Genomic DNA, 18,183 nt, shown 5'->3' with positions numbered 1-18,183 from the left:
GCAGCTCTTGCGACACCCCGGTGCCAAGGCGCTGACGTGGGTCCCCGTGCCTGGCCTTGACCAGGGCTGGGCCCCCCGGACAGGGGGGAGCAGGGCTGGGGCACCCTGGGGACACGGGGGGCCGGAGCCCCAGGTGCGGGACCCCGATAACGCCCCCGTGCCGGGCTGGGGCGCAGGCCGGGGTGGTTCACAGCCGGTCCCGTGACAGCGGGCGAGCACGTGGGGCTCTTATCAGCTGCCCCAGTGCCGGCACCCTCCCAGGGCGTGGGTCCGAGGAGGGGCAGGGCGCAGGCCATGGGGCAGCTCGCGAGGGGACAGGGCCACCCCCGCACCCCCCAGATCACCGGCACCACTGGCATACAAAGGAGATCTTTATTGAGTCCGAGGTAGCAGCAGTGAGGGGGGGCCGGGGGCTGCGCCCCAGGGACCCCCGAGCAGGATGGTGTCCACACCACTACAGCGATGGAGGCAAAGCTGAACAGGGCACGGCCCGCAAGGGGGGTGCCCCAGGGCCCCCCGCCCTCCCAGGCGGGGCAAGGACCAGCCCCACTCTTTACTCGAGGAGGAATCACTGCCAGGGGAGCTTCATTAAGTCATTAAAAATAAGAAGAGTGGCCTCCCGTAACTGCTAACCTAAAGCTACAGCGCAGCAGGGGAGTCACGCTGGGGCCGGCACAGCCTCACCGCTGCGCCCCCCTCTAGACACTTAGCGCCGACATCAAAAAAAAAAAAAAAAAAAAAAGATACTTCAGTGGCAACACTATGCAGAACTGAGGAAGCCCCAGAGACGACGGCAGCCCCCATCCCGCAGCGGGACGAGCCTCCCCGGCTCCTGGAGGGGAGGGTGGCAGCAGCGAAGCGGGAGCAGCGCGAGCCCGATGCCCTCACACCTTCAGGACAGCGTACTTGAAGACAGCCATGATGGCAGCGCTGATGAGACCCGAGATGGGGACGGTGACGAACCAGGCCATGAAGATGTTGCGGAAGAGACGCCAGTCCACCGCCTTCCTGGAGCGCAGCCAGCCCACCGAGACCACGGAGCCCACCTGCCCGAGGAGCCGGGGCACGGCTCAGCCTGGCAGCGGGTGCCCGCCCTCCCACAGCCCTTCCAGGGAAAGCCTCAGCCGTGGGGCCGAGGGTCTCGCTCCAGCCCTTGGGGACCCAGCAGACCCCAGAGAGAGAGGAGGGCCAGAAGCCACCATCCTGGAGCAGCACCGGGGCTCCCACGGCCACTCGGCAGAGCCCCGGGCTCCATCAAAGGGGTTTTGTTCTCCCATCACCTCCCAGTACCCCCTCACCCAGGGACTCCTCCCAGCCCTCCCAACCCCGCATTCAGATGCAAATGGCAGAGCTGGGAGCTGAAGGCCAGCCAGCAGTCTGGGCTGGGGCCTCCCGCACAGCTCAGCCCCATTAGCGCCAGGATTTGGGGGAAGCTGAGCTTGCACCAAGCCAGCACCGACCGCTCCTGCTCCTGCCCGCGCCCCTACCTTGCAGTGGGTGGTGCTGATGGGGAGGCCAACGTTGGAGGCAATCACCACCGTCAGGGCAGACGCCAGCTCGATGCTGAAGCCACTGCAGAGACAGAAAGCGCATGGGAACCCGGGCAGCGGCCCCTCCGCACCACCCAGCCGGTCAGGCGGGCTTAGCCCAAGCCAGACCCGGGGCTGCTGTCCCCAGGCAGACCCTGCACAGCAGGGCCAGCTCCTCACTTGGCTCTCCAGCCCCCCAGCAGCCCCAGAACGACCCCCCTCCAAGGGACACAGGGAGGTGTTATGGGGCCACACGCGCCCCAGCTCCACCTCCCAAGCAACGAAACCCCCAAAGGGAGGATAGAGAGGGACTCCTGGAGCGGGATGCAGCTCTAGGACTGCCTGAAGCTCCTCCCACCCCAAGGCAGACCTTACCTGGATGGTGTGATGGGAGTCAGGTCCTTCCCCATCGTCTGGATGACTCTCCTTCCCCAGACCCACAAACCGATGCAAATCCCCGCACCTCCGTAGAGCAGCAGCCAGATGGGAGTTGCCACCTTGGTAGCCACATCGCCTGTCTGATAGACCAGGTAGAGTGCGACCAGGGGCCCTATGGCATTGCTGGAAGAGAAAGGAGAGCTGGTCTAGAGGGCCAGGGGCTCTGGGCAAGGTGGGAACCAGCCCCAGCGAGCAACCCCACCGCTCCTGCCAACCCAACTGACCTGACGTCGTTGCCACCGTGAGCGAAGGAGCCAAAGCAGGCTGTGAGGATCTGCAGGAACTGGAAGAGGAGGGACACCTCGGGCTTGTCCTGGTCATGCCATTCTTCCAAGGAGCTACTGCTGCCCTTGCAGTTGCTGACTCCCATCTCCACCTGGGCTGTGTTCAGGTCCACATCAGCCGCCGGGTGGGCATCTGCCACCGCGTTGCAGTAGCTGGTATAGCTGTCCATGCGGACCCTCTTCTTGGTATCCGCCACGGGCCAGGTCAGCTTCTCCATCTCCTCGCCCTCCTTGGCGCGGAGGGAGTCCAGGGGCATGCCGCAGATGGCCATGGTGTAGGAGGTGTAGCTGTTGTTGCGCCGCAGGGGCTTGTCCCCCGAGTCCCCCATGCAGTCCCCCATCTTGGCCAGGTGTAGCTTATGCAGCAACTCCTTGTAGAGGCCGGAGTCCTTGTGCACAGTGTGGTACTGGTACTGCCCGCTGGAGCTCATCTGGTGGCCCACAGCCTGGTTGAACTGGACGAGGCTGCCGTTGGGCAGCCGCACAGCTCCTGCCAAGAGAGACGGCAGGGCTTTAGCACCCAGGGGCACCTGGGGTGGGGGCAGAGCACCCCGGCACCCCCGTGTCACCCCCCCCCCACTCACCGCTGTCAATGCTGGTTTCCTTCAGGTCAAGGCTGGGGAGCCTCTCCTGCTCCGGGGCCTCCTCCAGGTCCCCCAGGTTGAAGGAGACCATCCTCTCCTCCACCGCTGCCCGCTGGGGCGCAGCCGACCCCACATCAGCAACGGGGCTCTTGGCATCGCCCAGGGGCACCTTGGGCTCCTCGTGGTCCTCCTTTGGGCTGATGTTCTTCTCCATCAAGGGGCTTTCAGAAGGACTGGATTTGATCTCTCCTGTGAAGGGAGGCAGCTGCCATCAAACCTCTTCCCACCACCACCACCAGGAGCAAGCCCACACCCCTCACCACTCAGATTTATGGTAGCTAAATAAAAATTTACAGCTTCCCCCCCATCCTGAACTTTGGAAACGGCTGGGCAGTCGCACCTTGTCCCAGGCACAACAGCCAAACCATCACAAGCCAGCTCATCTCCTATTTTTAGGCCCCCCCCACCCACACGGGGTGTGGTGAGCACCATTATGGGGCTTTTATGCCCGTTCTTCCTACAGCAGAGGTTCCTCTTTGAGCCATGTTTGTCCCATCCCCATTCCCGGTGGCCGTGGGATGCTCTGGATCTGCTTCTGGGGCGGTTGCGACCCTTGAAGCCGATGGGAAGGTGCCCAGAAGAGCCTAGCTCCTCTGCCAGCCCATCAGCTCCAGCCTGCCGGGAGGACTCGCCCGCCTGGGCTCCTCTCCAGCTCCCGCTGGTGGGTGACAAACCCACACAGGAGCCGGTCTCCACCTCCCAAGGGCAGCCTGGTTTCCTGTCCCACTGGAAGAGCCAAGCCAGCAGCACCAAGCCCTGGAAGCTGAGGCTGTTACTCCCCCTCTACCGGGAAAAGCATGTTTTCTCCAGGTGAAAACATGAGGTCAGCTCCTTCCGACAACAACAAAAACCACCTCCTTGTCACAAACATGACCATTTCCCAGCCAGTTTGCTGCTGCAAGGGCCGGGCTGTGGCATCAAGCCCCTGCAGAGCTCCTCTCCCCCTGCACCGCCACCTCCCCCAGCGATGCTCTCCGGCAGGCAGGCTGCCTCGGCAGGCAGGGGAGCCCGTCTGGCAGGCAGGGGAGCTGCCTTGCAGGCAGGAGTTAAGCTGAAGCTCAAACAGCTGGAAGAATGTCAAGGGCAGCCATAAAGCTGTTAGTCACACCCCAATTACACCAGTCTGACAAGGACACTGGTTATCCCCTCATCTCCAGTTCCTCAAGTGCCCCAGACTGCACACAAAATTTATATGCAAGACCACACACGACTCCAGGAGAGCTGCCTGTACTTTTCGGGAGGCAGAGCTCAGGACTGCTCTTTTGGATGCCTTTCAATAGAGATTTTTTTTTTTTTTTTTTTTTTTTTTTTGCTACAGGGAAAGGATTTCATCAGCTTACACAGCTTTAAACTTGTGATCTGCATCTGCCAGGCCAAAGATTGATCAGCAGGTATGCAGAGGATTAAAGGTTACACTGGTTAACAGGCAGGTTGTCTCCCGCCTTCTCTTTTTCTCTATTAAACAGTGAAATCGGGCTGTTTAATATTGCCTGCTGTCCTGTGCAGGTGAAGGAGAGATCGCCCTGCTCAGAAATCAGCTGCCAGATGCTGCTTGGCAGCACAACAGCCACTTCGAGGGGTATTTTGGGGTGCCAGGGAGCAGCTTTTTGGTGCTGCGGTGGGTTAGGAGCACGCAGGGTCCAGCTCGATGAGATGTGCCCCAGCGACTCAGGGTTTGCAGAGCAGCTTAAGCGATATCTGAAGCTGAGGATCCCTGCTAATAACAGCCCTGCGGCTAATGAGATCTCCCGCTGGGAAAAGAAGTTGGTTAGTCCGAGCATGCCCTTCCCCAAAGGATTGCAAAGAGAGAGGCATTACTTACGTTCGATTTTCTTCTTCATTCTCGGACATACAAAGAACCAGACGACGAGAGCACAGACAACAGCACTCCCCGCCGAAATTAGGAGGATACCCCACAGAGGAAGTTTGTCAAAGCCCAGCACTAGGAAATAAAACAACGGATCTTTGAAAACCTCCGGGCAAAAACCTCCTCAACATACGACTTTGCTCTTCCTGGCACGGGGACTCCATCACCTGCAACATCCCTGAGCTAATTCGCCTGCCAGGGAGAAATGCCATCGGAAAGCCACTGCTGATCGCACCGAAACCGAGAGCTTAACCCACGCAGCAGCCCCCCAATTACAGTCTCCCCCATCACAAGCTCATCTTTCACATGTGCAGCCACCTTCCCCTCCCTCCCGCAGCCAAACCCCGTCAGGGACCAGCGTGTGCCCTGAGCAGGGACGGGAGGCTCCTCACAGCCCTTGTCTCCTCACTTGCTGCAATGTCAAAGAAAAAAAAACAAACCACCCAGCACGGCTGCTGCAGCCACAGCGCCGCTTCCCCCGGTCGGGGAGAGGACACAAGGACCCAGGCTGCTCCCGCCGGAGAGCCCCACACCTCCATCAGCTCCTCCAGCTGCTGGGGGAAGATGGTTCTCCCGCTCCACGAGTCCCTAGGAACTTAAGCTCAAGTTTCAAGGCATTTGAGGTGTTACGTGACCCAGTTACAAGCATTTTCACATGCAGTGTGACTTTTAGAAAGGTTTTGCATTATACAGCCTGCTGCAGCCCCCGGTCAGGGTATCAGGTGCTTGTAACCGCTCAACTTGTGCGTTTTCTGCTGCAGGCAACAACTTACTGCTCCTAATGCACCACCAGCAACATCGCAGCTCCTTTACCCACGCATTTGGCTACTTGCTTATGGCAAACCTGGCTGAAGGCTGCAAACCCTGCCCTTGAGCATCACCGAGCTCACCCAGCCCTCCTGCAGCTGAGGACTCGGGATAAACATGAATCTTCCTTGGGGGTGCCAGGTGATAAAGTGATCTTGGAGCAGCGCTGCTGCTGCTTTGCAGTCCCCGTGCCCCCAGCAGCACCGCAGCAACCCTGCCTTCCTCCCGGGCTGGAAAGCCAAGGGAAGGGGAAGCTGACATCCCTCCAAAAATTTTTCCAGCCACTGTTTACAGAGAAAACCCTGTGGAGAAAGCACTGACTGCCCTCACCACACCTCCAGTGATTCCTCCACGACAGGAAACCCACACTCAGACCGAAAACAGCTCGCGCTGCGTCACCCCGGAGGTTATGGAGCCTCCGGCTCCACAGGCAAAGCCACCCTCCTCCCCTGCCAAGCCCTCTCCTAGTCCTGCCCGCAACCTGTCCCCCTACACAACAGCCAAACAAGCATTTCAATTTGGCTTTTCAAACTGAAGTACAAATTCCTCTTCTCAGTACAGGTGCCAGCTCTTCTTGCCAGGGATAATTAGTTTATTCTTAGGGACAAGGTGAATCAGGAGGCACAGCCTCCATCCCTGCTCCTAGCCTCGCTACCGGCAGCCTGAGGAGTCTCTTCAGCGGCAGCTGGGTACCTGAGTTTTAGCACAGGTAAGAGAAGGGAAGGGGAAGTCATGTTATCTGCCAGTCCTGTGAAGTCTAAGGAGAAAGGTCTGGAGGGGTTTAGTTTGAGCAGGTCTCTTTGGCTGGGCAACTATCTAGCCCAGAACTCAGCGCACGCTAGCCTGCAGCCTTCTGTAACCGGCACAGGCCAGCCGCCTTCTAGGAGATTTCAGCCCTGTAAAGCAAAAAAGGGGTAAATCGTGCATTTAATGGAGGTTTTGTAAAGAATTTAAAAATCAAGGTTCAAGTATTCTGACATGTACTTACAAGGTGCACCAGTGTACATGATGGAGAAGAGGTTGATCCCCACAGTACAGGCATAGAAGATGGGCAAAGCTCGCAAGCCATTGGGCACGGGATCTGCCTGCAAAACAAGGATCAGTGCTGCAGAAAGCCAGACCTTGAGGGCTGTGCAGCAGCCCAGCACCAGCCCCTTCCCAAAAGGGGGTCTGTGCCTTCGGTCAACTGCTGAGCAAGCCAGAGCTCCCGACAGCTTTTAGAAAATAACCCATGGAGCTGCCACCGTCAGACCCCCAGCAGCCCGGGGCGGAGAAGGAGGCAGAACGCCGTGGGTCCCACGAGGCTCCCCAGGGCAGGACCAGCCGAGCGTCCCACCACTCCCAAGGCTGGAGCACCTCATCTGCGCCCGCAGCCAGGGGCTGCCTGGCTCTTGAACCCTTCCCGAAGCTCCCCAGCCCGCAGACCTCCACAGCCTCCAGCTGCACGTATGTTTGCTTTCAACTCCCCAGGCACTTTCAGACAAAACCATTTGTCAGACAAAGCTTTTACCTCTTTCCAGCTGACTTGGACAAAATAAAAAAAGTCCATTACTCACAAAGCAGCTTATTTGACCACATACCTGCACAGAGAGGCCCTCACCCAAGCAGCAGGAGCACTTAATCTCTGCTGCTGCCCAGCAGTTGGGGTCTAGCGTCGGTACAAACACACCGAGCGTTACCAAATGCCGAGCAGGACGGAGCAACCGGACTATTCAGCACCAGAATGAAGCATGACGGGGCCAGCCCAGCTTTGAAAGGCCAGTTACGCAAGGTTACTCTGACAGCGGTGACGCTGAATTGTTTTAAAGGGCTGCCAGGTAGAAACCAGCAGCGATAAGATCTTAACATCTCTTGAAACAGAAATAGTTAGAGCTAAGACCTAAAATAATTTAAGTTAACCTCAAATATGCAGAAGAAAATGCTGGAGTTCCTCTGGGCAGCTGGCTGGATACCCCTGCTCTGGGCTGGCAGCGTCCCATGCTCCAGGGTCATCATCTCAGAAAGATGAGGTCTAAAGCTGCCACCTCCATTTCAAGCACCTCTGGGTGTCCAATCCCTCTTCCTGGGCTTTCAGACACTCCCAACAGTGGGAGCATGTCCCTGGAGCCAGCCCGAGCACCCATCACTTCACCTGGGGCCCCAGATGGGACGAAAGTGCCGTTTCCACAGCACCAGGGACAATTCTGGCCCTCTAGGCCTAAGAGGAAGCCATCACTGTTGGCCATTGCCTTCATCTGCAGCCTGACACAAGAGGAGGTCCACCAGGACTTAGGAATAGCCTGACAAGAAGCTCTAATCTTATCAGTTCTGGGCTACTTCACTACTTGGAAACTGCAGCTGTGTCTGCTGAGGCCAGGACACTCCTGGCCCAGACGTTTTGGAGGAGGTTCAGTGAAGCCTCCTCACCTCACAGGCTCCGCTTTGTGGAGTGGCTACAGAGTTTTCCCGTCCCTTCAGCTCCTCCTGAAGGAGTCCAGAAGGGCTCACCCAAGCGTCACCACAAGGACAGATGTGCCTGGAGAAGCTCCGGTGCACATAAGCCAATCAACCCGTCCAAGGAGCAGACAAGGGAGCACGCGGGAACCCCAAGGTGGCAGATAATGGGTCAGATAAAGCCCTTACCTTGCGGAGGATGAACCTCTGGACAAGGAAGAACAGGATAGCAGACATGATGCCTGAAAGGAGGGGTGAGATGAACCAGGACAACACTAGGAGAGAAGAGGCACGATCAGCATCCCGCTGCCAGACGGGGAAGCCCAGGGGGCACACGGACGCCATGCACAGGGGTGGTCACAGGAGCTGGACTTACCAATCTTTAGCAGCTCGGACCACTTGACACCTTCTTGCCCTTTGGCCACCAGCGAAAAGCCGATGGTTGCTCCAACGATGCAGTGGGTACCAGAAATCGGGAGCTTCAAGAACGAAGCCACTAGCTGCCACACAGCAGATCCTGGAAGAGAAGGAGAAGCCTGGTTAGAAGGCCCTCACCGGGGCACCCTGGGGCATGTTGCCCCCCCCCCCTTTGACACCCCCATTCCTCACCGAACATGGCGCTGATCGAACCTGCCATCAGCAGCTGCTGCGTGGAGTTGTACATCTCCACGTCGATCAGCCCCTTCCGGATGGTCTCGCTGACTTTGGCTCCCAGCAGGACGGAACCCACCGTCTCAAAGATGCTGGCCAAGACGCAGGCTTGCCGGAGGGTCACCACCCCCGAGCCCACCGCCGTCCCGAAGGAGTTGGCCACGTCGTTGGCGCCCACGGAGAAGGCCAGGACGAAGGCGATGATGAAGCCCAGGACCAGCATCCAGAGGAAGTCCGCCATGGGGGCGGGGGGCAGCGCGGGGGTGGGGTCCATGGTGGGGGGTGTATAAATAAATTAGGTATAAAATTAAATAGGGGCAGGAGTCGCTACCGGGCGCGGGGGGGATCCGCCGTCCTAGGGCCCCGCCGGCCGCGGGGGCTGGGGGCCGGGTGCCGCGCCATGGCCTGCGCCGCGCTTCATCCTGCGGGAGAGACGGGGCTGAGCGGGGGAGGGCACCGGATAACGGCCCTTCCCGCGCGCCGGTAACGGCCGCTCCCGCGCGCGCCACCGCACCCGCCCTCTCCCGCCGCCATGTGCCCTGCCCGCCCCGCCGCCGCCGCCGCCACCCCACGCCACGCCGCGCCGCGCCGCGCCGCCGCCCAAGGCCGCCGCTCACCGGCCGGGCCGGGCCGCACTCGCCGGGGAAGGAAAGGAAGGGCAGGGCAGGGCCTGCACGGCTCCGCTGCGCCACCTCCGACTGGCGCCACCGCCCGCCGCCAGCCGCGCTTTAACCGCCGCCCGCGGCCCCACCTGACCGCCGCAACGCCCGCCCCCCGCCTGACGCACGGCGCCGCCATTGGCCCGCTCGCCGCCAGGGGGGGACGAGGCCGCTCCGCCATTGGGCAGCGCCGAGCTCTGAGCCCCGGCCCCGCCCCGCCGGCCGCCGACCCCCCGCGCGGGCAGCGCGCACCGGCACCACGTGCGTGATCAGCGGCGATCGGCCCGGCCCGGCCCGGCCCGGCCCGGCCCAGATCAGCTCGGCCCGGCCCGGCCCGGCCCGGCCTAGCGCAGATCGGCCCAGATCGGCTCGGCCCGGCCCGGCCCAGAGCGGCCCGGCCTAGCCCAGATCGGCCCGGCCTAGCCCAGATCGGCTCGGCCCGGCCCGGCCCACAGCGGCCCGGCCCAGATCGGCCCGGATCGGCTCGGCTCAGCCCGGCCCAGAGCGGCCCGGCCCGGCCCGGCCCGGCCTAGCCCAGATCGGCTCGGCCCGGCCCGGCCCAGCGGCCCGGCCCAGAGCGGCCCGGCCCAGAGCGGCCCGGCCCAGAGCGGCCCGGCCCGGCCCGGCCTAGCCCAGATCGGCCCGGCCTAGCCCAGAGCGGCTCGGCTCAGCCCGGCCCACAGCGGCCCGGCCTAGCCCAGATCGGCCCGGCCTAGCCCAGATCGGCTCGGCCCGGCCCGGCCCAGATCGGCCCGGATCGGCTCGGCTCAGCCCGGCCCAGAGCGGCCCGGCCCGGCCTAGCCCAGATCGGCCCGGATCGGCTCGGCTCAGCCCAGTCCAGATCGGCTTGCCTCAGCCCGGCCCAGGTCGGTTCGGCCCGGCCCGGCTCGGCGCGGTTCGGCCCGGCTCGGCACGGCACGGCCCGGCTCGGCCCGGCCCGGCTCGGCTCGGCCCGGCCCGGCTCGGCTCGGCACGGCACGGCACGGCCCGGCCCGGCTCGGCTCGGCTCGGCTCGGCACGGCTCGGCTCGGCACGGCCCGGCTCGGCTCGGCCCGGCTCGGCACGGTTCGGCACGGCCCGGCTCGGCTCGGCCCGGCCGGGCTCGGCACGGCCCGGCTCGGCTCGGCTCGGCTCGGCTCGGCTCGGCCCGGCACGGTTCGGCACGGCTCGGCTCGGCACGGTTCGGCTCGGCACGGCTCGGCCCGGCCCGGCTCGGCACGGCACGGCCCGGCTCGGCTCGGCCCGGTTCGGCCCGGCACGGTTCGGCTCGGCTCGGCCCGGCTCGGCACGGTTCGGCTCGGCCCGGCTCGGCTCGGCCCGGCTCGGCTCGGCTCGGCACGGCCCGGCTCGGCTCGGCTCGGCTCGGCTCGGCCCGGCACGGCTCGGCCCGGCCCGGCTCGGCACGGCACGGTTCGGCTCGGCTCGGCTCGGCCCGGTTCGGCCCGGCACGGTTCGGCTCGGCTCGGCACGGCTCGGCCCGGCTCGGCACGGCTCGGCTCGGCACGGCCCGGCTCGGCTCGGCCCGGCCTGGCACAGCCGGACCCGGGCGTAGGCTTGGCCCTGGCCCAGCCCGGCACGGCTGCGGGCTGGCCCGGCTCGGCACAGCCTGGCACTGGTGCGGGCTCGGCCCCGGCCCCGGCCCCGGCCCCGGCCCAGCCCGCAGCGGGGGCAGCACCGCGCCGGCACCGCTCGGGCCAGCGCCCAGCAGCGGCACCGGCCCGGGGGCAGCCGCCCCCCCCCGGCGCTGGCGCGGCCCAGGTTCCCCCGGGAAAGGCCCGGCGCGGGGACGGACACCGCTTCCCGCCGGGACCGGCCGCGGCATCCGCACCCGCAGCCGGGCGAGCGCAGCCGGGGGGGTCCCGGGGGTCCCCCCAGCCGCCCCCTGCACGCTGCTGGTGCACCCCGCGGCGGGCGTGCGCGCACCGGCGCCGGCACCGGCCGGGAGCACACGCGTGCCCCCGGGGCGGGGGCGGGGGCGGTGCCGGGGCCGGGCCGGGCCGGGGGCGGTGCCGGGGCCGGTGCCCGCCCCGGGGTGACCGTTGCCCGGGAGGAACCGCGGCTCAGCGGGCAGCGCCGCGGCGTCCGGCCCCGGGGCAGCGGGTCAGCGCGGCGCAGGCAGCCGGGGCCTCCGGCGGGGGCTGTGCCCGCGCACGGGTCATCGGCTCGGGGCCGGTCCGTCGCCGGTCCGTGGCGGGGCACCGCGTCACGGGGCCGCCAGTGACGTGGGCCCGCGGACGGCACCCGGCGGGGGGGAAGCGGCCGGGTGCCCTGGCCCCGCTGCCCCGCTGCCCTCGCGTCACCGGGCCAGAGTCCGTCCCGCGTCCCCGTGGGCCCCGTGTCCCCGGCCACGTGCGGCGCCGGGCGTGCGGAGCCGCGGCGTGGCCCCGGGCAGGCCGGGGGGCGAGGGGGGACGCGTGCCTGGAGGCCGGGGTCCCCTGGCCCCTCTCGGCCCCCCGAGGCGGTAGCAGGGGATGGCCCCGCGCCCCTGTCCCGCATCCTCGTCACCCCCAGGTGGCCCCGTCGGCCCCAGGCGGGCGAGTCTGCGGGGGAAACTGAGGCAGCAGCCCCTGGACGAAGCTGGGAGGATCCACAGCCTGCACCCCCGGCTCCCACCCCCCTGCCCCCCCAAAGCCCGGAGGGGACCCAGCACCTGGGGGCCTGTGGGTGCAGCCCCAGCTCACGGGGACGGCACCAAAGGCACAGGGCGCAGCACCGAGCAGGCGCGGCGCCGGGCCGGATACACGGGGTGCGGCGCTGAGCGCGCGGTGCGGCGCCGGGGATGCGCTGGGGAACGAGCAGGATCCAGAGTAGCTTTGGAGGGTCACGGCGAGCGGGAGAGCTCCCCGAGGACGGGAAGAGAGCAACCGTCACTCCTGTCTTCGAGGAGGACAAGAACGAAGACCTGGAAACCATTTCCAAGCGCGCGACGAACAAGAAGGAGGCGGGGAGCGGTCAGCATGGACGGCCGAAGGGGAGACGGCGCTTCACCAGCCAGACGGGGAGACGACCGGCTTGGTGGAAGAGCGATGGATGCTGTTTGCCCCCACCTCAGCACGGCTTTTGCCGCCGTCAGCCATAACATCCTCACGGACACGTGGGCTGTCCGTCATTTGTCACTTCCCTTCCTGGGTGCTCCCCTCCCCTCCCCGTCCCTGCTCAAGTCCGCCGTGGGGCAAGAACGGGGTGAGCACCCGAGGGGGGCTGCGGTGCCCGTGTGCCGCCATCCACCGCCCCCCGGGACCTGCAGCACACCCTCCTGCCCAAATCCCGGCGGATCAACGCCCCGCCAGGCACAGGCCGGTGACTCCAGCTGGGAGCTGGCCCCGGGGGGCTTTACCTGGCGTTCCCGAGGGGGCTGAGGGCGGCACGAGCAGGAGCTCCCGCACCGGCACACCTCCGCTCGGCCCCAGCACTGCCAACCCTGGAGTCTCCCTGCCCTGGAGTCTGGGGTTTCCCTCGGTCCCCTCCGGCGTTCCTCGGCTGTGGCGGCGCAGGCCTGTGTGGTTCGACTGCTCACGCCTCTGCCGCCCTGCCGGGAAGGCCTCCTGCCTTCCCCCCGAGCGCAATCTTCCCCGCAAGCCTGACGGGCAACGCCAAGGCGCCCGCTGTACGTACAGGGGAAGGCGAGGCGTCCTGCCGCCTCCCGCAGGGCCCGGCTCCTGCAGGAGGGACCCCTGGCGCCAAGGGCAAGGCGCCTGCGTGCGGCTGCTCCGCCAGAGGACGGACGGGCTCTCTGGCGTGGAAGGGCAGAGCCAGACCCCACGTTCCTCCTCCGCCTTTCCTGGCGGCTTTAGGTGTCTCCAGCCTTGCCAGAACCTCTCTGGCTTACGGTGGCAAGGCGCTACAGCGGCAGGGAAGAATTCCCCCTCCACCCCGGCTGAGCCCCTGCCCGGGAGCCAGGCGAGTCACCTCAGCAGCCCTGCGAGGTGTCACCTGGGTGGCCCCTGGGGCAGGGGACGGCTTGTTGCAGAGCAGGACCAAGGAGGCCAAATCCGAGGTGCCAACGCGGGCAGCGCCGCCCAAGAGCCCAGGAGCCCTCTAGCGACTGCACAGCCGGTTTCGCAACATTCGGCCCCAAGGCCTTTTCCCAACCAAGTCAAAATTGGAGGCTCCATCCCTCGCCTACTGAAGCCAGCGGACATTTTCATTTCCTCTTTTCATGCTTTTTATGCCAGTGCGCTTGGGAGACAATCCTAACGCTTCCGATAAAAAAAAAAAAAAACAACCCCCCCCCCCCCGCCCCGACTTCCAAAACCATGTTCTATTCATAAAAGAAAGTTACCAGTCATGCTAATAGAAATACGATAAATAAAAAGGCCACCGGGAGCTCCCTGCTACAGCGCGGCTGCGACCAGCTCCAGCTGCTGGACCGTGGGCCTGATCAAACTCCAGGGCAAGCACTACAGGCACGGGCGGTGTAAAGCAGGATGGAGTCATTTGCGAGACTGGAAGCAAGAGCCCGCAGAAGCAACTTGAACGAGCACGTCTGAAGGGCTCTGTCACGACTCCGTATCCAGAGAGCTGTTTTTCTACACTTGACACCATCGTTACGTCAATCTGTACCACCTCCTGCTTCTGCTCTGATGCTCTTTTCTCATCCAATGAACAGGACGTCAAGGAAAAATGCCCGGGAGCTGGCTGAAAGGAAAGCCACAGGCTGCCGCCACGTGCATTTCCAGTGGTCTTGCTGGAGCAGGTTACCCAGAGAGACTGCGGAGTCTCCACCCTAGGAGGAATTCAGAAGTCCTGGGCCGCCAGCCCTAGGTGGCCCTGCCTGAGCAGACAGGTTGGACCAAACGATGGCCAGAGCTCCCTCAACTACCCCACGATTCCGTGATTCCACGTGCGGCTGGACAGGAGGAAGGCGGGTGACATGACGCAGGCGTAGCGACGCTGAAGGGAAGGCCATCGGAGATGGGAGGGTCAGTATCCGCAGAACAGGCCTCCTCTGCTGTGCGCAGGGGCTCAACTTGTCTTCCTTTGATGAGGAAGGTCGTGTCAGGAAGACACATCCTAGCGTGCGCTCCAACACCACGGCAGCTCGGGAGCCGGTTACTTGATCCCTTCTTTTGGGATTGCTCACAGATTTCTCAGAAACAGTGTCTTTGGGCTGCCGGGGCCGCCGGGAGCACACCTGCGGAGAGCGGCAAAGAACTGGAGGTGAAGGCACCTCCTGAAGTCAGACTCCCTGCTCCGGGCAGTCACTGAATCAGGGAACAGCTGAGGTTGGAAGGGACCAAAGGCTTTCCACAGCGCCCCAACCAAGCTTTCCGGAGAGCTCCTGGCTTGCATTCCGCGGCCTTGGCCACAGAGGGGGCCCGGAGAAGAGCTGCCCTGGCCCCAGCCAAGCACCCCTCCAGCCTGGGATCCGTTCCCAGCGGCCTGGGGAAAGGGGGGGCACCGGCATCGCCACCGCCGCTTGCGCCAGGCCTTTGTGTCCCTCCTGGGGAAGGCCCGTCTGAGCAGAGGCCTCCTTCCCGCTCCAGCAGAGCCCCGCCGGCCCCGCAGCTCGGCCACAGCCCCGCACCTGCGGAGAGGGAGGCCCCCCTCGGCCCGGGCCCGGCCTCAGAGCAGGCCGCGCCGGCGGAGCTGGGCGCAGCGGGCGGCCCGCGCACCGGGGGCTGGGCCGGCACGGCTCCGGGGCGGGGGGCTGCCCGGCCCATCCCGGCTGCAGGGATGCGGCCAGGCCCCTGGGGTCTCTCCTCGCCCCGCGGAGCTCCGGGCCGGCCCGGGGCGGCTCGGGGGCGACCCCGGCGGCGTCCGGGGGCTGACGGGAGCCGGCAGGGGGCGCTGCCGGGCCGCGGGAGAGGGCGCTCCGGCCGAGAGCGCATGCGCGGCGCCCCGCGGCATGCTGGGAGGTGTAGTCCGACCGGAGCGGCGGCGGGGCAGGGGGGCAGCCCAGGCCCGGCCGCTCCGTCCCCGCCGCTGCCTTGGCAGCGGGGCGGGCTGCGCTGGCCCCGGCCGGGCGCCGGCTGCCCACCCGGCCGCTCGATCGCTCCCCTCCTCGGCTGGGCAGGGAGAGAAAATGCGACGACCGGCTCCCGGGTCAGGGAGATCACCCAGCAGCGACCCTCGGGGGCGAAACAGACTCGACTGGGGAAAGGAATTTATTGCCAATTAGCGACACAGGATAATGAGAAATAAGAACAAATCTCAAAAGAACTGCCCCGGCGCGAAGGAGAGGGGGGCCCCGCAGACGCCGACGTCGGTGCTGCAGCCACCGAGGGCACGCGGTGGGAATCACAGTGGAGTTCGGTGCCGCGCGCTCACACCTCAGTGAGGGCGTCCGTACCCAGGCCGGACACGAGGACGCCTCTCCCGCCAGCGACGCGAGGAGGGGGGACGTCCCGGGCAGGCGCGCTGGGCGGCCGCGCGCTGGACGGCAGCACGCGAGCCGTGGCGGGCCGCGTCTGCCGTGCCTCCCGCTGCCTGGAGACCGGCTCCTGCCCCGGCGCGGCCGCCCACCGGCCTGTCTGGTGTGGAAGAAAGTTTATCCAGCGACCCGGGAAACAGTTTTGTCTCTGCAGAAGCCTCCAAAGAAAGATGCAAGTTGTGCAAAGAGTTCATCCAGAGAAGAGCTGCCTGGGTTGAGTTTATTGTAAGTTGGGAAGCAAGCGGTGGGGAGAAGGTGGGGCCCTGTGGGCTGAAGTTCTTTGGAGAAAGGACCTGCCCCGTTCAGCAGCCCTTTCACATTCTCCCTTTCTGGTCTCCACGTGCAGAGCCGTCTCTGAGAGATGCCACAGCTGGAGTGAGCGTTGTGGTCCAGGAGGCCCAGGAGACACAAACGGTGCCAATGTCACCTCCTACCGACGGCCGTCCCTTCCCCATCGCCGGCAGCATGTGGATGAGTCCACGCGGGAGCAGGACACCCCGAAGCATCCGTGGATGTGGTAAGCCCATGCCAGAGCAGGTATGTCTCAAAGCGTCTGTGGCCATGGTTACGTCTGTGCCGCAGCAGGTATACCTCTGAAGGGATTGTGGCTGAAGGAGAAGGCCACGCTGGAGAAGGTACACCTCGAAGCATCTGTGGCTGTGGATAAGTCCATGCTGCAGCAGGTACGCCTTGAGGCATCAGTGGCTGTGCATGAGCTCATGCTGGAGCACCTCAAGGCGTGTGGCCGTGGGTAAGGCCATGGTGGAGCAAGTTTGCTTCTGAAGAGACTGTGGCTGCGGACAAGGCCACGCTGGAGCAGGTCTATCTCTGAAAACACTGTGGCCCGTGGAGAAGGCCACGCTGGAACAGGTGCACCTCTAAGTGACCGTGGCTGTGGATAAATCCATGCCGCAGCAGGTACACCCCTGGAGAGACTGTGGCTCATAGACAAGGCTCCACTTGGAGCAGGTACGCCCCTAAGGGACTGCAGTCTGTGGGTAAGTCCAAGCCGGAGCAGGGGTGAGAGGAGGAGTCCATTGCAGTGTTAAACCCAATGGCCTGGTCCAAAGGGGCCAGGGGTGGAGGCTGTAATGGAAATACCTTTAAATTGTTGTGACCCGGGATTTGAGTTGCATGTTATGGGAATGACTATAGCAGGAGCCCCTTGTTGCTAGCCAGGCTAGGAGCAAGGGGAGTTCCTTGCAATGTTAATCCTGACCCAAAGGGGCCAGGGGTGGAGATTGTGATGGAAATAAATACCTTTAAATTGTAACCCATGGTCTGAGTTGCATGTTATAGGAATTACCATAGCAGGAACCACCTGAACCAATGGAGAAGCAGCCTTACAAGAAGCAGTGCAAGTGCAGCAGTGACCCGACCTGAGCTGGCTTTGGTGCGCAACAACTCCACGCAACACACCACCTCTCCTGTCCTGAGCCACCACCATCACAGATGGAGCCCAAAGTCACGGACTAAATGAACTCGATGGACATTTTGTGGACATTTGTGGGTGTTTATGGACATTGTACAGACATTTCACAGGGGTGGTCCATAGACTAAGTGGGGTGGTGGTTAATGAGGATGTATTGGATAATGTGGGACCTGAGCATGATGTAAATGGTATGGAATAAGGGGTGGGCACTGTCCTGGTTTCAGCTGGGATAGAGTTAGTTTTCTTCTTAGTAGCTGGTAGAGCGCTGTGTTTTGGATTTAGGATGAGAATAATGTTGATAACGCACTGATGTTTTGGTTCTTGCTGAGCAGAGTTTACACCAGTCAAGGACTTTTCAGCTTCCCATGCTCTGCCAGGTGCACAAGAAGCTGGGAGGGGGCACAGCCAGGACAGCTGGCCCAGACTGGCCAAAGGGCCATTCCATACCGTATGACGTCATGCTCAGTATGTAAGCTGGGGGAAGAAGAAGGAAGGAGGGGACGTTGGGCGTGATGGCGTTTGTCTTCCCAAGTAACCGTTACGCGTGATGGAGCCCTGCTTTCCTGAGGATGGCTGAGCACCCGCCTGCCCATGGGGAGCAGTGAATGAATTCCTTGCTTTGCTTTGCTTGCGCGCACGGCTTTTTGCTTTACCCATTAAACTGTCTTTATCTCAACCCACGAGTTTTCTCACTTTTACTCTTCTGATTCTCTCCCCCATCCCACCGGGGGGGAGTGAGCGAGCGGCTGGGTGGTGCTTAGTTACTGGCTGGGGTTAAACCACAACAGGGACTCGTCTTTGTGGACGTGCCCAGGGACACGCGTGGGGCCTTGGAGAGGCCGTGGGGTCGTGGCTTGTCTCCAGTCCTGTCTCTGGCCCTACCTCCTGCTGCTGCTGAGTGGAGCCCCTGGACGGAGCCTGGAGCCGCCTCATCCCCTCACTCTTTCTGGTACCTTTGATGGACCCTGCTGCCCACACGCTGCTCTGCCCGTCCTGCTCAGATACCTGCTGGTGAGGGCACGGCCAGCGTTGTGGCCACCCCCAGCTCCAGGCTCATCCTCCCCTG

General features: G+C 63.8%; 2 protein-coding genes across 2 annotated transcripts; one reads left to right on the top strand and one right to left on the bottom strand.

Moving 5' to 3' along the window:
* Window positions 1-358: 358 nt before the first annotated feature.
* On the bottom strand, window positions 359-9,523 carry SLC20A1 (solute carrier family 20 member 1). Its single transcript, XM_087763154.1, has 11 exons — window positions 9,271-9,523; window positions 8,612-9,075; window positions 8,379-8,519; window positions 8,192-8,277; window positions 6,558-6,654; window positions 4,718-4,837; window positions 2,836-3,084; window positions 2,192-2,741; window positions 1,905-2,090; window positions 1,488-1,572; window positions 359-1,046 (listed from the first exon to the last, which is right to left on the bottom strand). Exons 2-11 carry the CDS (start codon window positions 8,925-8,927, stop codon window positions 885-887), a joined length of 1,992 nt encoding a protein of 663 aa, XP_087619280.1. The 5' UTR covers window positions 8,928-9,075; window positions 9,271-9,523; the 3' UTR covers window positions 359-884.
* Window positions 9,186-17,793, top strand: LOC148055051 (uncharacterized). Its single transcript, XM_087762666.1, has 5 exons — window positions 9,186-9,258; window positions 9,515-9,659; window positions 9,716-9,794; window positions 9,876-15,910; window positions 16,032-17,793. Exons 1-4 carry the CDS (start codon window positions 9,186-9,188, stop codon window positions 10,026-10,028), a joined length of 450 nt encoding a protein of 149 aa, XP_087618792.1. The 3' UTR covers window positions 10,029-15,910; window positions 16,032-17,793.
* Window positions 17,794-18,183: the final 390 nt, after the last annotated feature.

The sequence above is a fragment of the Nipponia nippon genome, unplaced genomic scaffold (assembly GCF_047370975.1).
Source record: "Nipponia nippon isolate SJK-2023a ecotype South Korea unplaced genomic scaffold, ASM4737097v1 scaffold_27, whole genome shotgun sequence".
In the NCBI taxonomy this organism is placed as follows: Eukaryota; Metazoa; Chordata; class Aves; order Pelecaniformes; family Threskiornithidae; genus Nipponia; species Nipponia nippon.
Note: the sequence above shows the minus strand (reverse complement) of the source record. Positions and strands in the feature narration are given on the sequence as shown.